The sequence below is a fragment of the Ctenopharyngodon idella genome, chromosome 13 (assembly GCF_019924925.1).
Source record: "Ctenopharyngodon idella isolate HZGC_01 chromosome 13, HZGC01, whole genome shotgun sequence".
Classification (NCBI taxonomy): Eukaryota; Metazoa; Chordata; class Actinopteri; order Cypriniformes; family Xenocyprididae; genus Ctenopharyngodon; species Ctenopharyngodon idella.
Window position 1 is genome coordinate 6302571 of NC_067232.1, and position 18858 is coordinate 6321428.

General features: G+C 37.1%; 1 protein-coding gene across 2 annotated transcripts; it reads left to right on the forward strand.

Annotated features, from left to right (window-relative positions):
- The first annotated feature begins 92 nt into the window (after positions 1–92).
- On the forward strand, positions 93–9894 carry emx2 (empty spiracles homeobox 2). Of its 2 annotated transcripts, XM_051915878.1 has the most exons (3): positions 3641–5619; positions 6979–7163; positions 8627–9894. In XM_051915878.1, the coding sequence occupies exons 1-3, from the start codon at positions 5229–5231 to the stop codon at positions 8792–8794; spliced, it is 744 nt and encodes a 247-aa protein (XP_051771838.1). In that variant the 5' UTR covers positions 3641–5228; the 3' UTR covers positions 8795–9894. The 2 variants fall into 2 exon arrangements, with proteins under 2 accessions (XP_051771839.1, XP_051771838.1); XM_051915879.1 differs by lacking the exon at positions 6979–7163 and having other exon boundaries at positions 93–5619.
- Positions 9895–18858: the final 8964 nt, after the last annotated feature.

An 18858-nucleotide genomic window follows, 5' to 3' on the forward strand; every position in this document is an offset into this window, starting at 1 on the left:
TTTTTTTTTTTTTTGGCCACCACTAGGTGTCACCTAAATCTCAGCAACTTTTTCTGAAGCTTTAGACGCTTCTTCATAAATAAACCAAGAACAATTGATTCGATCCCTATAATCTATTCATTTATGCTGTTGTTAGTAGAAAACAATAGCGTTTAATACGCTGCTGTTGGTCCTCCTGATTGCTACATTAAAAGGTTTAGTAAATGAACTTTACAGTCTGTTGTGTTTCTTTTCTTTTTTTTTTTTTAGTTGCAAATTGGGAAAAATGCAGACAATTCTAACAGTAGAGTGAGATCTATACAAAAAACAATAATGGCATTATCTAGTCTCAAACTCGATTAGGTTGGCCTTTTTCTTTTTTACGCCACCTTTTTAAAAAAAAAAAAAAAAAGACTGGCTCTTGGTTAAACTAACTGGGCTAGGAAGACCACACACACACGTTGATAAGAGGTAATCCTCGGTAAACCTCATCAATGCGAGTTCTTAGTTTCATGGAAGGGCTTCTTTGGATCGTGATTCTTCCCGCTGCGAGGGTGATAAACTTTTGCTCGCATTATATCATTATGCAGAAAAAACTAGAAAGAAAGAGAGAAACAATTATGTTAGAGGTCTTTGTTGCATTCTAGTGGAAAATCCACAATTAAGGCCAATAATCCCACAATTGGAGCCTCAAATTCCCACGCAAGAGGTTATGAACTCCCAAACTAGATTAGACCCTTATATTTGCTAAGACCTGCTTTGTGAAGTTTGACCACGGGTCACCGTGTGTAAACTCCGCGGACCTCGAGCTGGAGGGGTGCTGCTTGTGAATGTGGGATCCATGCCTTTACACGACACATATGCATCTGCCACCCAGTGCCATCTATCAATGTCCTGAGATTGTCATTTGAACTGATTATTTTCTGACAGAATTTCAGTGATTACAGTCATTTCTTTGAACCACACTCCGCATTTATACTTTTGTAGCAAAAGAAAGTCATATAGCGTAGGTACAGAACATTTCCGTCTAGTTCCAGCCATTGAACTTAACTCAAAATCATGTTTAAACTAGTTTATAAACATTTTATAAGTTCAGTCTCGCAGAACTAAATCGAATTTTAAAAATAGATAAAATACTTTTGATCATATCACTGGCAGGAGTTTAGAAAAACGAATCGTTATAGTCGCAAAGGCTACAAAAAATGACGGCCGTTGCGGCAAACAAAAGTGGAATGTTACGATAATAACGAACATGAGTTAAATAAAAAATGTTTTATAGTGGGATAGGCTTCTTGTAAAGTCTTCCAGTTGCACTGTACTTAATGGTCTAGGACAGCATTTTATATGGTTTGTAGCAGCCTATATGTTATGTGTATTTTACACATGTGGCTTGTTTAAGAAAGTAATATCCAAACTGATAAATGCTAGCTGTCAAATGCTTCATCGAGTTGGCGTTCCTATGAAAATGACTAAAACATCAGGTGATCAGATAGCATAATCTTTGGTAGACTATTTATTTACGTGTTTAAGTTAAATTTCATGGCGAAATTTACTTGCAATTTCCGAATTAATTACCTATTGGCCCACTACAATTATATTAAATGCGCTGTAAGTGTGAATACAGTTCTTGAATTCAAAATGAGGCCCACTATAATTTAATGCGCTGTAAATGCGAATACAATTCTTGAATTCAAAATGCAAATCATTAGAAAGCAAAAACCTTAGTAGGTTAATATTTTGTCAATAAATGCTTACTTGACTAATATAAACCCCAGAATAATTCCTTTCGATATCTGTGCAAAGTGCTTACAAGTTATGCATGGAGTGAAAGGAACAGCTCTGAGGTAATTCTTATATTGGAATTGATAGGTCTTGCACACGGAATACATGATTGTGAAGCCTGCAGTTTGACGATATAACATAATTCAGCTGACATTTCTATTGCAATGCTCTTCGAAAAGCTGTTCATGGGCGTCAGTTACATTTCATAACATCTTTTCAAAAGCAATCCACATAATTATTGCGTATCCGGCACATTTTTGAAGGATGGATCAAATAAATTGTCGAATTAAGCTCAATGCGCTTTTGTGTCTAGGCTACGTCACCGGCAACTTTTTAACATTTTCTTTATACTACACAGGAGAAAGATCAATATGCTTTGGAGACTAAAACGATGTGCTGCTATTGATCAAAGGGTTTCTGACAGCATGTAGGCTACAAATTAACGATAGGCATATATGGGAACAAATTATTCTTTTAAACCCTTAAATATTATTTTCGACAGAGTGCAAAATCAATAATACAGCCATGAAAATTAAAAGTTGAGATCAGAAAAATTATTCATTTATCGATCATTTATTATTATTAGATTATTATCATTATTTATTGAGCTTGTTGTAACGTGTGCAATTTATTTACATTTTTTTTATGTTATAGGCCCGCAAAGTGTTGCAAATGTTATGTAACGCTGGGTTGTTTTTGATCAAGTGAATCTAATTGTGGGATTTGAATGTTTTCGTCAAAGCTTGTCATGAGCTTGTCATTCTTTGTCCACGGGAGACCGGGAGAACTAAGAAATCACTAACTGCAGGTGGTAACATGGACGATTAAGGAAGACGTTCGATGTCGTTGAATGTAATCGAAAGGTGCTGTAAACATGCGCTAACGATAAATGTCATTTTCCTGAGAGAAAAAAAAGGAATTAGCAATGTAGACAAGCGAGACTATGCTTTCATTAATGCGGCCGACTGTGAAGCCAAACGTCCAAGAATTGTCGGAAAGTGCATTTTGTAAAAGTACCAGTTGGTGTCGCACTATCCTTACACTTCAGTGCGAGGATCGAAGAGCACTCTGAACCCCCTTCGAAAAGCATACAGATCCTCATCCAGCACATTTCATTTTTTTTTCTTTAGAATACAAAGCTGAAATCATAATGTAGAATATCTAAATTGATTTTAAAAGCCTCTATATGCCTTATTTAGCAAATTCACAAAAGACTGACGTGTAAAAAAAAAAATAAGTCACAATTTCTTTTGCCGTTTTTCCTCCAAACGTGTGCTTTATTTACATCAGCAAACGATTAATTCATAATAAAAATCGAAATGTTGTGTCTTATTTATTTATGGCCGAGGAAATGGAAGTTCAAGAAAATGTGCGGGGTAGCTATATCAGCTGTTTGGAGTCCAAAAGTGTACCAAAAGTGCAATAACAAACAGCCTTCAGAGAATTCACTGCACGGAAGAGCAAGCGAGCAAAATCTAAGAGTGACCTAATAATAACCTTTAATTAAATATTGAATAGCTAATTGTTGATGTCTGTCCGTCCTACGCTTGAAGATTCGGGATTCTTTCTGGAATCAAAAAATCACTTCAATATTTGAGCTAGGATTATAACAGGATTAGGCTATAAAAACAAAAAAGTATAGGCTTTTTGAACACGCCGAGATAGTAGCCTACACAGCAGTGCATTTACTAATAAATCAGACGCAAGCAAAATAGACCGACATAATAATAAATATTATTAATAATATTAATATTGATAATAATAATAATTATTATTATTATTAAAATTTAATTCAAATTAAACTACTCTATAAACTCACTTTGCGTTAACACAAGTAAAAGCTAAAGGGAAAGGGTAATAGATCTAAGAATAATTCCTTCGTTTTATGCAATGCAGCATGAGTAGCCTACTGAATACCACTTATATTGTCATGCTGCGTTCGTACGTTAAACCAATAGCTGATGAATTGTACATTTATTTTAACAAATGTGGGGTTTGAGAGCTATAGGTAAAATTATTCAAGTTAACAATAACCGTGGGAAAATGTAGACTATATATTTAGTAAACATTTAGGCTAATATTTTATTCCCACATTGTTGCACATTGGGCTCACTGCCGTACCATAAAACACACTTGTAAAAATGACATAAAACGCGAGTTTTAAATTCAGTAGACTAGCTTTATTTATTTATTTAATTTTTTTTTCTTTAATTAATTTTTTTAGATTCTATATAACGGTAGAAATTGAAGTGTAGAAATTTTGTTAAAATGTCTGCAGTTTCCGTATTTTACATATTCTACTAATATGGCCTAAATTTGCCTTCATTTGCACCCAATAATATGTTAAGCCATTGTAGCGCAGTATGAGATTTATCTAAAGTAAAAAGAATAAAACGTTATTAAAATATCACCGAACTACCTCACACCCTGCAAAACCCAAGAGATATCGCGTTGTCAACTGTGCATACCTGAACTTTTGAGATGCAGAATGCACATTAGTAACCCATAATGGGATTGAACTCAGCTAATTTAATGAGTAGTTAGAGGGTAATAGACTCTTGTAGTCAGACGACAAACAAACAGGGCTGAAAATATTGTCTGTGTCTAATAAGCCTCATCCTTGTCTCCTAGCCAATAGAGAAAGAGAGTCTCTCATCCCTAAACTAATCACAAACCCATCGGAGAAAATGAAAACGCGGAGAGACAATACAGAGGTGGGCGTAAGACAGGCCCACCGAACTGCCAGAAAAGTAGAACCTTCAAAAGTTTGATATACAGAGATTGTCATTTGAACTGATTGTTTTCTGACATCATTTCATTAAATACAGTCATTTGTTGGAACGATACTCCGCATTTATACTGTTGTAGTCAAGTACAAATCAGCATGTGTAGTTATACATCTAAACGTGCACTGATTAAGCACTGAGGCGCTGTAGTAACAGCGTGTGTAAAAGCGTCGTTATGCCCTGTGTGCAACACAAATACATGCTGAAGTACCTTGAGTCTCTCAATGGGATCAGCTGCGTATGTAAATTGCTCCACAGCTCTGTTTCTGGGCGAATCCGTTCCGTTTTGCTTGAATCCGCCTCTCCGTGCTCGTTCGTATTGACGCACTTAAAGACTCTTCCCTCAACCTTAAGGCGAGCGGCAGCGACCAATCACCAAGCCATTACAGGCTTCAGAGGAAACTGTTTATGTGACTCCAGAGCTAATTAGGCTCATGAACTAACAAATCGCTAGCACAACTGGTGAGGAACCGATCACATTCATGGATTGTCTGGAGAAGTCGGCCACCTCTCTCACGATGTGTTGAGCTGTGTGCTTTTGAAAGATTTTTTTTTACCATTTCTTTAGCTGCCACTAACTTGTCTCTTGCTGACAAAACTTTGGTCTTGGGTGTGGAGTATTTTTTAGTGCTAACGCGTGTGCCGTTTTCACTTAAACTGGGGAATCTTGACTGGTGAACCATGTTTCAACCCACACCGAAGAGGTGTTTTACCATAGAGTCTTTGGTAGCGAAGGATAATCCTTTGCCAGCGTCGAGATCCGAGGAGCCCATACGACCAGCGGCGCTCAGCTATGCAAACTCAAGCCAGATGAATCCATTTTTAAACGGCTTTCATTCCAGCGGCAGGGGCGTCTACTCAAACCCGGACTTGGTGTTCGCTGAGGCTGTTTCACATCCTCCCAACTCCGCCGTCCCAGTCCATTCAGTACCTCCTCCTCATGCTTTGGCTGCTCACCCACTGTCGTCCTCGCACAGTCCGCACCCTCTTTTCGCAAGCCAGCAAAGGGACCCTTCAACTTTTTACCCGTGGTTGATACATAGATATAGATACTTGGGACACAGATTTCAAGGTAAGTTCATGCAAAATATTTTATTCGCCAATTATTTTGACCAGTCGTCCAGAGAGAAAAAAAAAGGCCACACGTACGGCCCAAGGACACGGCGGTTTTTCATTGATAATTAGCTAAATGTCGCTTTTGTGCATATATATTAGAAATGCTAAAATTAATGCTATCGAAAAAAGTTTATAACCATTTTATTGTATCGAAATATGGGCTAATGTTGTGAAGTATTAAGTATGGCATTTTACAACGGTTCTCAGTACATTTCTGGAAGAAAGAAACCTGGCTTTATTCCATATATACTAAGCTAGTTCAAAACTCACAAGTAAAGTATTTATAACTTTCGTTTTTGATTTTTTAGTAACTAAAAATAATTATTTTAAAGTTTAAATAGCCTGTTTATTTTTTTAGCGTAGCCTAAATGCGTTCCATCGCCTTTTAAAAGAATTACTATGATAAACATATTGAATGCAGTATAGTTGAATAGGCTATATGAAAAAATTTACAAATAATACACATTCATATCACTAGGGGAAAAAAAACCTAAGTGCAACGAATTAATTTATGAAAAGAACGGAAGTTTAATTTCCGTTTGACTTTTTTTTCTTCTCGTATTTCGCCTTTATCTGAAAGTGCCTTTGTCTGGTTCTTAAATGCTGTAAAATTGTGATCTAATTTCCCTTAAAATGAACGTTAATATTATTAAACGTTAATAAGTGTGATACTATCGTATTAATACATACCTACTACTAAATTACACATAAATGTTATAGCAGAAGTCTAACTTTTTTATTTTACTTTTGTAATATTAAATATGGAAAAACATTTGTCATCCCAGTTGATTACCGAAACACTCGTAATGAAAACCTTCATTTAGCCTACCACTGGTGAAGATACTCAAGGCCATTGAATTAGTTCGAGAATGTTTCAGTTCTGAAATAAAAACAGTCGTAGCTTATATTTCCGTATGTTTTATTTAAGTGTAGGAAAATAATATTGTGAGCATCATATTTTGAATGATTATCGGTAAATTAACATTACTTTGTCTATCATTTGCATTTGCAACAAAAGTTTACTTAGTGATAATGTTTTAGTGGCTATCACTATATGCCGAGCACATTAGAAAGAAGACAGAAAAAACTCTTTCACATTGGCCACAATTTCTATTTGAAAAGACCGGGAATTGTAATATTATTGCAGGCTATATTTTCAGTAAGATGTTGCATTCTATATAATGTTTTAAAACTCCAGGCCTTATAGTAGGCAACTAATTCATGGGAACACAATGAGTGTAGTCTAACAATTATATTGAAAATTGAAGCTATTATGGGAGACTATGGGTTTTGATTTTCATCATTTTCATTACAGGAAACGAAACGAGTCCGGAAAGCTTCCTATTGCACAATGCACTGGCAAGAAAGCCCAAAAGGATTCGTACAGCTTTTTCACCATCACAGCTACTACGGCTTGAACATGCTTTCGAAAAAAATCATTACGTCGTCGGTGCGGAACGAAAACAGCTCGCTCACAGCCTTAGCCTCACAGAAACTCAGGTAAGAAGATGTTTACCTGTCTTCATTAGCGTGTACAGCCATACGCGGATGTGCGCGTGGGGCTGTGGATATTATACGGCCTAAATAACAACTGCTAGTCCTTGAAACGGCTACGTGTTATGGTTATACCTTAAATGTAATCATATAGGCAATGTTTGTGTCACACAAATGCCATTCTGAATGATTTAATAAACAATGAAAGCTTTTAAATTTATTTATTTTTTTTTATGTTTTTTAACGTTTATTCGTTCTTTTTACAAGCATATTTATATAGTTGTAGTCGCAATTAGTATTGGAGCATACTATATATTTATTATTATTATTATTATTATTATTATTATTATTATTTTACAGATTTCGCGACTTTTTGATTTCTAGTTGATTATAAGAGAAAATGTTGTTTTGTTTAGCATTTGGTTTTGTTGGCAATCACATGCGTAAAGAGCTAAGCATTGTTCTAAAAGCGAAATGGTTTAAAGTGAGTTAAATCCACCATTTCCAATTCACCCCGGTTTTTGATGAGGTTGAACGATTCCGTTTTAGGCAGAGGGCTCTTGTGTTTGGCAATTAACCAGTTAACCGTTTTAAATGGACACTTAAAAGAATGAGGCGGATTCTATGAATTTCCCTAACCATATTTAAGATCGTATTTGCGCGTATCGTTCAGTGGCCCGGTCGGAGTCTATTGTCCCAGTGACAGCACCGGCCCTTTTCTAAACGCCGCCTTTCTGAAGAGCAACAGAGAGAAATGGACTACGAGCCACTTCAATGCTTCAATTAGCTTTCTGAAAGCACATTAAATGTGCCTCACTTGCCAAGTTGTCAGCTGCGAGCTTTACGGATGATATGAATGATAAAGGTGATGAATTAAGCTAAAGACTGAACTTTACCAATGTATGCTAATAGAAAAGGTTTACGGGGATGTAGTAATGAGGGGTGAATTGTAAATAGGCCAGCTAACATAATGATCCGTGATAATAAGCGACAGTGTCGGTGAAGTTACACTGGTATCACACTATTATGTACAATCACATGCTGCTTCTGTTGTACTATTGTCCATTTCCGCTCCTCAAGTTTGAGTTTGAAGTAGCAGCAGGGAATGATACTGATGATTCAACCTGTCGTTCGTAAACAGGTCAGGTGCAGTTTAAAAGAAAAGCCATGCCCCAATCTCATCCTCACATATCAGTAAAATGTATTTAATACCTCATTTAAATTCTTTATGTTGCTTTAATTTATTCAGACCGAAGACACTAAATGAAAGTCGACCAATGCTCTCGCGACTAGATTGACTGTGAGATACCTGGCACTTCTTTGTCCGTCTAGCCCTAGTTATTCGCAAGGCCTGTTAGTGATACTTTCTGTTAGGCAAACTCTCTTTGTTTAATTGTTTTATTCAGAGACCAAGCGGTTGTATTTTAACCTGATAAGGTCTATTTTCATTTTTTTTTCTCTCGCCACAGGTAAAAGTTTGGTTTCAGAATCGAAGGACGAAGTTCAAGCGTCAGAAACTGGAGGAGGAAGGGTCGGATTCACAACAGAAAAAGAAAGGAACTCATCACATAAACCGATGGAGACTGGCCACAAAACAAGGAAGCCCTGAGGAAATTGACGTCACCTCAGACGATTAAAAAGACTTAAACTGTTCGAACCCGGGACAGCGGCGTGGCTTGAAGGATGTCACGGATAAGGATGCTGTGTACTGACAGAGGGAGAGGGTAAAGCCAATATCACATTTTGATTCTTCGAGATCGGCAGCTTGAGGGTGAGAGATCCTGTTGGTGGCACTGCTGTCACTACAAGGGAACTGTCAATAATTTTCACGTTGCCAAGGCAAGGTGATTGACAGGTATTACATGCAGCCCCCCGCCCCCATCACCACACTACCCGCACCACCTCATCACCACTATTACAAAACATAGCTCAAATGCGCATAGGACATTTGCACTTCTGAGGGGTTTTTTCCTCTCGTTTTATTTTTTCAAGACGTGAACCTTCCGCATCAAGATACCAAAATATACAGCTGTTTTTGTAAAACTTGAATTGCATGGTAGAGCAATGGATTTTTGGTAGGTTAATTAATTTGACCTTTTTCAAAGTAAATTTGTTTTGATTCGATTTTTAATCTGAGAAATGTTGTGTGCTTCTTCCTTTTTTTTTTTTTTTTTTTTTTTTTTTTTACAACAGTGTGCAGTCTTTGAATTTATGATTCTCGTGTTAAAGTGATTGTGAAAACAATATGAAGTAGCAGTGCTGCGTTATAGTGTTTTTAAGAAGTAAAACCAATTTAAAACCATATTATAAAAAAAAACTTTATTCAAGTTTACCACATACAATAGTAATTATAATGAAAATTCTCCATGACATTCCTTAAAATTTAAGCTTTACCATGACTCCGTAATCTTGGTGCGAATATATGATCGGGACTCGCCCCTCCTCTAAAGAGTTGCCTCGAAGGATTAATGCAAGAATTGACGGCCGCCTAGGCAGCAAAACTTCAAGCACTGAGCGTATTCCATGTATAGAGATACTAAAAGCTAATGTTTATGTTAAATCGTCTTTTACAAGAATGTAAATAATTTTGTGTTTGTGTTAAGTTTGCTACAATTTTAACACAAAGTATACTTCCAAGAAGTATGTAATTGTCAATATTTTGTCAATAAAGTTTTATCAATATGTTGCTCAGAATAAAATTAAAGCCTTTTTGTTTTACAAAAAGAGGCCAAAATGAGACGTTTGCCCTGTATAGTGAATGGTTTAGGATGCATTGTAATAGAAAAAACATTATAGGACAACATTGAATGGGTTGCACTGACAGTTCTCTTCTTTTGATTCGGTTCCTTGGTGTCATTGTCATTAGGACAAACAGGCGAGGTATCATAGTTATCACTATTCAATGGAGTTATCAATGGAATATTCCACCAGCTGTGTAATTAATCCGAGCATATAAAGTATGTAACGGGGAAACGGACTGGTTAAAATGTAACACAATTAGAATGCTAAACAACGGTCTTGAGCTCGATTTTTCCAGAGCGAAGTGCTTGTTTTTTTCTTGCCTCATTTGCCGCTCAGTCTGATAGACTGGCATTAACCAGTTTTATTTCCATTGGTAGACGAGCAGCGTCTGGTCTGTTCAAGCTACAAAGAGTCCTGCGAGCTTTTGTGAAAGTGCAAATCAGTTTAGGCAATTATCATACGAGTAATATGTGGGGGAAAGGGGATGCATTGCCCAGTGGTCCACTTTAATCTGTTAATCCGTGGATCCAAGGGGGCCTGGTTGGACATAATTTAGTACAATCTGACTACCTCTCACAACGCGATAAGAGAAGGTTTGCAATGTGCCATAAAATAGGAGCTTTGTTTAAAATCTTGTCGGCAGCAACGGATGGAATGTATCTAGCCTTCGTTTTCAGTTCTTGTTTTTTATTATAGGAATGCAGATATTAATTTTAGCCTATATTTGTATGTGAAAACACGTCAATTCATCCATTACCTTATTTTGAATCAATTTTTAAAAAACAAAACAAAAAACAAACAAAAACAATAACAATCCCAAAATAATCGACTTTTTTTATTATAAAATAAAATTGCATAAAAATACTATTACTTACGTGACAAAATATTCCGAAAAATTGCTGAGCGTTTTCGTGTTGTCCCCAAAACTTTTAATCGTAGTTTGATAAAGGTTAAAATTTTTAGAGGGCTATACATACACATTCTATATAAGGGGATTTTTGAACAGTCTGTGGACTATAACGGTAAAAAAAAAAAAAAAAAAAAAAAAAAAAAAAAAAATCTGCAGAGAATACTATTAGCTTTGAAAAACCCCTAAAAGCTTTATTACAAACCCAGCTTTGAAATAGAGGGATTAGAAGGCTGAAAGGGTCCCACAATAGTTAGAAGAAAAGGTTTCATGCTAATGAGGTTAATGCCCTTTGTATCTCCGGACTCCACAACTTCATTACTCCTATCTCGGGCAACACCGAGCAGCTCAGAGCCCACAATCCACTCGAGCTGTTCCCTACCCTGCCTAAAGAAGGATTTGATAGCAGCCCTGTTCAAACTAGATAATTATATCTTTTCAAGTTGGAATTAAGATAAAGAAAGTGCAGTGAAGGCGGTGAGCCTTGATCCGCTGCAAACAAATTTGGCGCACTTTCTCCCTCCGTTGTGCCTCAAAAGACAGGACACCCCCTCGTTACCGCTTGCTCCCCTTTATTAATTTTGCATTGCCGATTTAAATGCGACTGGTGTTTTGCATTTAATGCTGGACAATTAGCTAGCTGAATTTAAAGGAGGGAAATTATATTTCACTAAACAGTATGGGCTTAGAAACTTTTTAAAATTTGTTAACGTTATTTGAGTTGAAAAGACTAAATTAATTTAATTTAACATTAGAGAGCCGAAGTAGGCTATATAGGCCTATTCTATTCTATACATTAGCCTGTTTTCAAAGCATATATTAGCACCGTGTTTAATTTGAATAACTGTCGAACTAATTATTCATATTCTGATCATCTTAAATTATTTGAATACATTTGGGAGAGATACAATCTCTACCCACAGAAATGTCATTATTCACAAAAAGTGAGCGATGGACTATGACTTCGACCTTGTATAGGCTAGGCCTATTAATCGATTTGCTTTACTAAACAAGCATACGGGCCATGGGACTCGCTGTATTGAGAACCTCCTGACCCGCTTAAGTTACCCCGTGCTGCGATAACTTGTTTCAGAAGCAACATTAACTTAAATGTTCAACAACGCCACGCTTATGCAGAGGGAAAACGATCAATCACAGAGGGCCATTGCCATGATTCATCATACAGTGAGAAAAAAATGTTGGTGAAACTTGCTTGCAGTGGTTTCTGAAATTGAGGTCTGGGTTTTAAACAGGTGAAAAACCTGCGCCATACGAGTGATGTTAAATAATTACCCGTCATTTAAAACAGCCTCCTATCAAATAACCCCAATGACCCAAAACCTCTAATCTGCAATTACTAGCTTTAATTACGTCCGCTGATCCTACTAAAAGGCAGTTTTACAGTACGGTGGACGGTCTGGGCTGGTGTGCAAAATAAAGTTATGCCTTGATTAAAAAAAAAATAATAATAAAAAAAATACTACCTACATTATAGCAACTTATGATGCATTGCACCATATACTGATATAAGATTAGCTACCCTTGAAAAATTAAAAAGTATAATGCAGATTGATGTACAGTACAGCCTGTTCCAGTTCCACTTCAATTTATTTACAGTTGGCAAAAAAACATAATAGCTGTCTTTTGATCAAAGGTCCTGCACCGTCCTAAATTATTTGCAGGCTTTTGCTTTATAGTTTCGTTGGACTTTGTATTAGCAGAGGGCCGCGTTCCGGTTGCAACTGGCCATTAATGTTGGTTTGAGGTGATATTTATAGCATGGACTGCAATGTGACGTCACGACAAACACAATCTATCCAGTTTCACAAATTGCTTTTGAAACTGATCCTTGTAATGGGAGAATCAACCCCCTCACAATTCCCGCGGCCTTGCCATAAGGTACAGCGATAAATATACAAGACTAATGAGCAATTACAAAATAATCACCCTTCAAAATAGTTTACGTTACAAATTAAATATCATCATCTTAGATTCAGTTTCTCATTTTATTATTAACGAAGAAGATTAGAGTTTCCATTCTTAAAATGATTTAAGATTGGAAGTCTGGAGACGGCGAATTGCGCTGTTATTTAGGCTTAGTAAATTTAGGCACAACTTTTAGAAGATAATGAAAGTGCGGTGAGAATTTTAATTGTATAGGCCTTAATTTTTGTATTCTTGGTCAAGTGCATTGTACTTCTCTTTTGGCAGCTGTCAAATCCTCTAACCCTTGCTTGCATGAAGGCTCCATCCCCGCCCCTCCACTAAACACACAAATATCAATGGATCAAAGGTAAAACACGGGTGACAGCGGTGTCACTGCTGAGACTTTATCGAGCCCGCCGCGTGAGATTTAGGGCTTACCTTTGCCTTGTTATGGCTTTCACCTGCCTTACTATGATGGCACAAAGCGTCATTTCATTGACAACTTTAACAGCATTACAATTTCCGGGTTTTTCATCCGCATTGAAAGGACGGATCTAGAATACATGTTAAAAATCTATGGTTAACGCGTCGACTTATTATTAATGCATTAGTCTTTGCAATGGAAAAAAAATGCATTTATGTGTAGTTATTTGTGTAAAATCTAGATGGTCCTGGACGAAAACCTTTAAGTCGCTCAACAGACAAGCTAGCTATGAAAAAGTGTACGACGTAAACTGGGTTTCCCTATAATGCAAACGCTCTTAAGATTTTATAAAGACCATTGTATGGATTTTTTTTTTTTTTTTTTTACATAGATCGCATTAAGTTGCCTAGAACATAAACCTATAGGCCTACAATGTGTCTACAGCTGTCAGGTACAAAGGTGCTGAACTATGGCCGCAACTTTCGCCAGTAGCCTATAGTCCAAAAAATTCGCCAAACATTTGTCGTCTTGACCCCAATATTACATTGCGTGAAAATGTTGCCAAACATCAGAATCGCACGTAATCAAAGTAAACATTTCTATAATAAAGAAATGATTTGCGCTTTCGGAAGAAAAAAAATCATAAATATTTCAACACAATGAGTAAGGAATACAGCACAGCACAGCTCAACTGCATGGAGATGGTCTAATGCACGTGATAAAATATAGCGCGCTGTGTGGATCATTTTAAGTGACCCTGCAGTTGTTTAGCTTAGCTATTCCTTTGTGCTGTTTTGGTCGACAGCTTAACAGATCCAATGCATTTATAACTGCAATCAATCACCAACGTCCAATATTTGGCTATGCTGAACCTGCATCGGAAGTGGAGGAGGAGGAGGAGGAGGAAGAAGAGCAAGTGGGAATAGCACAATCTCTCTCAAATTCTCTTTGTTAACTTTATTGGTAAAATTTAATTGAAGAGTATTTTTAAATGAAATCACTATTCTTATCAAGGTAGGACTATGAAGCTAAGCCTTGTTATCTGTCATGTAATTTTGGACCTATCAAATGGCATGTACACTGTACACACTGCGGAGTAGCCTTTTGTTTTAAAAGGTAATTTTGCCAGCACCTTTTATATTACTTTTAAAATTATTTTTTAAATTCTTGTATAGTGTTAAATGGCCTTGCAATTATAATAGTAGTTTATTTAGGCTATTAATAATCCTTCAAAGTTTCATGCAACAGACTTGTGTTTAATTTACAAACGTTTTTAGGTGCTGGTTAGATAACTAGGCCTATATGATTTTGGTAAACTTTATCTAAGGATCAAGTAGCCTATAAGTGCAACTAGCGTTCTACCTTTAAACTGCCTTTACTTCTTGGAAAGTAAAAGCAGAGACAACTAACACCTGGATGATTAAAAGAACAGAAATCACTTAACAGAACTAAAATCTGTAACTTTAGCTTTAAAATGAAATCTGCAAATCTCCCCACTGGTCTATGGATAGATCTCACAGACAGCCCACTTCTACATATTTTGGTGTCTGAAGACACGCATACAGAGAGAGAGCGAGAGAGGGGAGCTCACACTGTACGCACGCATGCACGTACAGACCACAAATAGGCCTAGAAACAGACCTGTAGCGCTTAGACCTAGTGCACAAATAACGAACTTTTAACAATAGTCTACTGTAAATAAATAGTGTAAGTCGGTCAGTTTGGCAGGCAGCTTGCTGCGGTATCTTGGATCTTCTGCATGAACCTGGTCAGCTTGGTGAACTGACCACCTCGCATATAGTGGATTGAAACTAAATTAACACTGGAATTCGTCCCAAGTGCACTGCCTCGCGTATTTTATATTTGAAAGCAATGCACGACTTTTGAAAGTAGTGTTGTGGTCACTACATCTTATTTAATTCTTCCTTAAATGAAATGATATTTGAACTTTTTACGGAGGAGTCGTAAGCCGAGCGTGCAAGTGCAAGCGTTTTTTAAAGTTAAAGTTTATTTCTGAGTTTAGACTTTGTGATAATCATAATAATGGTAATAATAATAATTATTATTATTATTTTCAAATGACATTCCCTTAAAAGTACTAATGTATTCCACGTGGCTGAACTGTACACCTGATAAAATATCCCTGGGGTCTCGCTGTTTGGAAAATCCTCGATTCGTTCCCTAAATAAAATAAACAATGGCCTCACTAAATATATCACATGTGTTGCCGTATTGATTCGCCTCGTCTACTGCCCTCGTGGTCACTCCTCTCATATGTTGTCTTGAATTAGACATTCAAGTAGCCTATATGATTATGCATTTCGTTCTGTCTTGACAATTTTAAAAGTTATTCAAGATACATAGGCCTGATCTGTATTATCTGAAATGTTTCATATCTTCTTGCTTCACGTGCACTGCTCAAATTGCTTGTAAACTTGATATAAGCACACACACACACACACACACACACACACACACACACACACACACACACACACACACACACACACACACAGAGTGTGGTCTGGAATTTTCAGACTCATTTCATTTTCAGTTTGGGACTTATGTCAATCCTTTGACATTTCTCATGCAGACAGAAAACACTAAACCACTTGACATAACTCACTGTCAGTGTCAACCTCTGAAAGTCAAAGGCTCTATCCCTGATTCAAACTGGAATCAGACCCAAATTAACTACTGGTGCGTTGCCTATAGACCAAATATTGTCCAACAGTTGCACCCGTGCAACTAAAAGAAATATGTTCTTAAACGGAAAAATGCTAATGATCCATGTTTGGCCAGTGCATTTAGTGGGAAAGTGTGGAGCAGAGAAGAGGAGGGTGCACGAGATCCAAAAGTTTGGTTAGATGAATTCTGTTCACTTTCTTGTTTAAGAATGACTCCAGTTTGGGTGAGTACATTATGAATATTGCTTTGAACTGAATAATTAATAGAACTAATAACTGGACCTGGGTTGCGTTTCGCAAAAGCTTCGTTAGTCAATGGTCGCATTGGCATTTCGTCGTTACCAACATAATTGAACAATTTGGAGTTTCCCGAAACCTAGTCCCACGAATTCGCAAACTTACATGGTTGGAACTACATCTCTCTGGCTGTGGTTAGAAGCTTTCTAGTTAAAATGACACATGGACTTAATAGATCATGCTCTTGGGCACAACAAGCAAGCTAACATTCAGTAAGCTACATTCTGTCTTTCATCCTTTTTAAATATTTAATCTATAGGTCTATATTTTAGCATGTCAACAATCAGCGCCGTTTTGATGTGTACAGGAATCCCGACGTATGAGGGAACCCGCGAAGTTAAAGTTAACATCACATAAAGCAAAACGACAGGAAACAAAAACAATGAAGTAGTCCTTAGCTCGTTACAGCAGTATGTCAGAAAAAAAAAAAAAAACAAACAAACAAAAAAAGGTTACGTGGACGGAGAAAGCTGCTGACTGAATGAACCGCGTGTAGCCTTGGTTACGGATAAAGTGTAGGCCTACGCCAAAGCCTACTGTATGTTAACGTGATTTAAAAAATGAATGGCTTTCTGTTATTTATGTAAATTACCAATAAAAATAAATACATTAAATGCGATCTTGAATCGATTAATTCGTTATTACCATACCTGCACATGGCGTCATAATAGTCATATTGTTGAACTAACTTGGTCCGAATGAGGTGCGACATCGGTTTCGGGAAACAGTCGTGACTATAGTTTCTACAACAATGCATCGTATTTGGTGGTTAAGCGTCGTTATACGGGAAACTCACCCCTGGGTAGCGTTTCCCAAAAGCGTCGTAAGCCTATAGTGGTGGCAATGGTTCTACGATGAACTTAGGCTTACGTAGCTACTTCACTACCATAGTATGATGCATCGTTGACAAATCAACTAGCGAGTCACGACTGTTTCCCGAAATCGTATTGTCGCAAACATGTCGTTCAGCCAAGTTGGTGAATGATGTCACGCAGGTGGTGGAGTATAATAACTTCTTTAAATTAATCCGTCTCAGATCGAATTAATGCTATAAATTACGGACATGGCATCTGGGGACTAATTCTCATTTTTCTCAGTTATTTTGCTTTATTTCCAGATTTAATCATAGGCTCATTATTCGAAATAAAAGATATGCATTGTACTTAACGTCAGCTTGCTTATTTTGCTCAAGACAACGATTTATTAAGTCCACATGTCATAAAAACAAGAAACTATGCTTCTAACCACAGCTCGAGAGCTGTTGTTCCAACCACACAAGTTTGCGATGTAGTTTGCGAATGTTCGTTTGAACGATGGTTTCGGGAAACACCAAATCGTTGAACTATGATAGTAACGACGGAACTTGCGATGTTAGTTAACGATGCTTTTCGGAAACGCACCCCTGGACAGTTATGCAGTGCAAAGGTGCGTAGGCTAATGCAGTGCAATAAAAAAAAAAAAAAAAACGCGTAAAAAGCAAACCCAGGACCACAATTTCAACTTTATGACCTTAATGTTTTGATAACTCACAGTTTTAGGAAAGATCACTATTTCCATCAACAGAGCACTGTGAGAAGAGCAGAACGGCAAAATAGAAGAATGCTTTCACTGGACTGAAGTAGGCTATTTGGGGCTAATAATGAAGGATTAAGACAATGTACTTTTCTATCTAAGAAAAGTTCCCTCTTAAATACTGTTGTCATATAAACTATTCACATGTTAATTATTATATTATTTTTATCATCAAGGATCCTCAAACGTGTAAGCTATTGGGGCAATAAAAACAAATTTTTGATTAGCCTATATTGTATTTTCAAGCTGATAATAATATTTAATATGAAATAAAACCCATTTTTAACTACGTTGGACCTTTTCATATAGTCTTATGGTTTGTGTTCACTGGAGGTTGCTTTTTTTTCTTCTTTTTTTTTTAAATCTACGTGAGAGAAAAGAGTAAAGCAGGCCACTTCACACGTGAAAGGTAGTGTGTACATGTGTGTGCGTGTGAGAAGCTCTTCTTTTCTCCTGCCCAGTCACTTGCTGTCCTTTTAGGGACTCCAGAGGCTAGTTAAAAGGTGTCTGATTCTCACCATGAATCTAATTAGATCCTTGACTGAGGTCTTAACATTTCCTCAGAGAGAGTAAAGAGTGAGAGAGAGAGAGAGGGAGAGAGAGAGAGAAAAGAATTGTTCAGAAAGGGGAGAAAAGGTGCTAAAACAGCAACTCGTTTCTCCTTCCTACGAGCCTCCACCCCCATCCTACTGGCCCCCTCTGAAGAAAAACAAAGACCAGCAAGCTAATGAAGTTGGTAATTAAGAGGCTTCTGTCAGGCACAATGGGTAATTAGGAACTTGCTTCCCTTGGGTGTTAGTGGTCCAGTCTCATCAGTGCTATGGCCTGCGGTCTGACCACAGACACTAGGCTCTCAGACCCTTCAGAAAAATGGAGGGAAATGTTAATTTTCACCTCAGTCTGACCTGAATCTGTTATATCTCCCCCGCCTGCTATTCAGCTGTTTTTCCCACATTTTGAATATCAGTTAGCCTAGATGTAAACTTGTTAACTGGCAAATGGAGGAAGCTGCAGTGCATAAAAGAGCAGGTGTGGTTTGGTCGGACCTGTTCATTGTGTCTCTGTTTACATGCGAGACGTAATTGGTTTGTGAAAGATCCCCATAATTTTCAAATATACAACAGTAAGTGATCTGCAATAACACCC

What these genes read in the sequence shown, in the direction of transcription:
- emx2 (XM_051915878.1), top strand. Translation starts at nt 5,229, where the DNA reads ATGTTTCAACCCACACCGAAGAGGTGTTTTACCATAGAGTCTTTGGTA. An exon ending in CTTGGGACACAGATTTCAAG is followed by an intron (nt 5,620 to 6,978) that starts GTAAGTTCATGC and finishes TTTTCATTACAG; the next exon opens with GAAACGAAACGAGTCCGGAA. An exon ending in TTAGCCTCACAGAAACTCAG is followed by an intron (nt 7,164 to 8,626) that starts GTAAGAAGATGT and finishes CTCTCGCCACAG; the next exon opens with GTAAAAGTTTGGTTTCAGAA.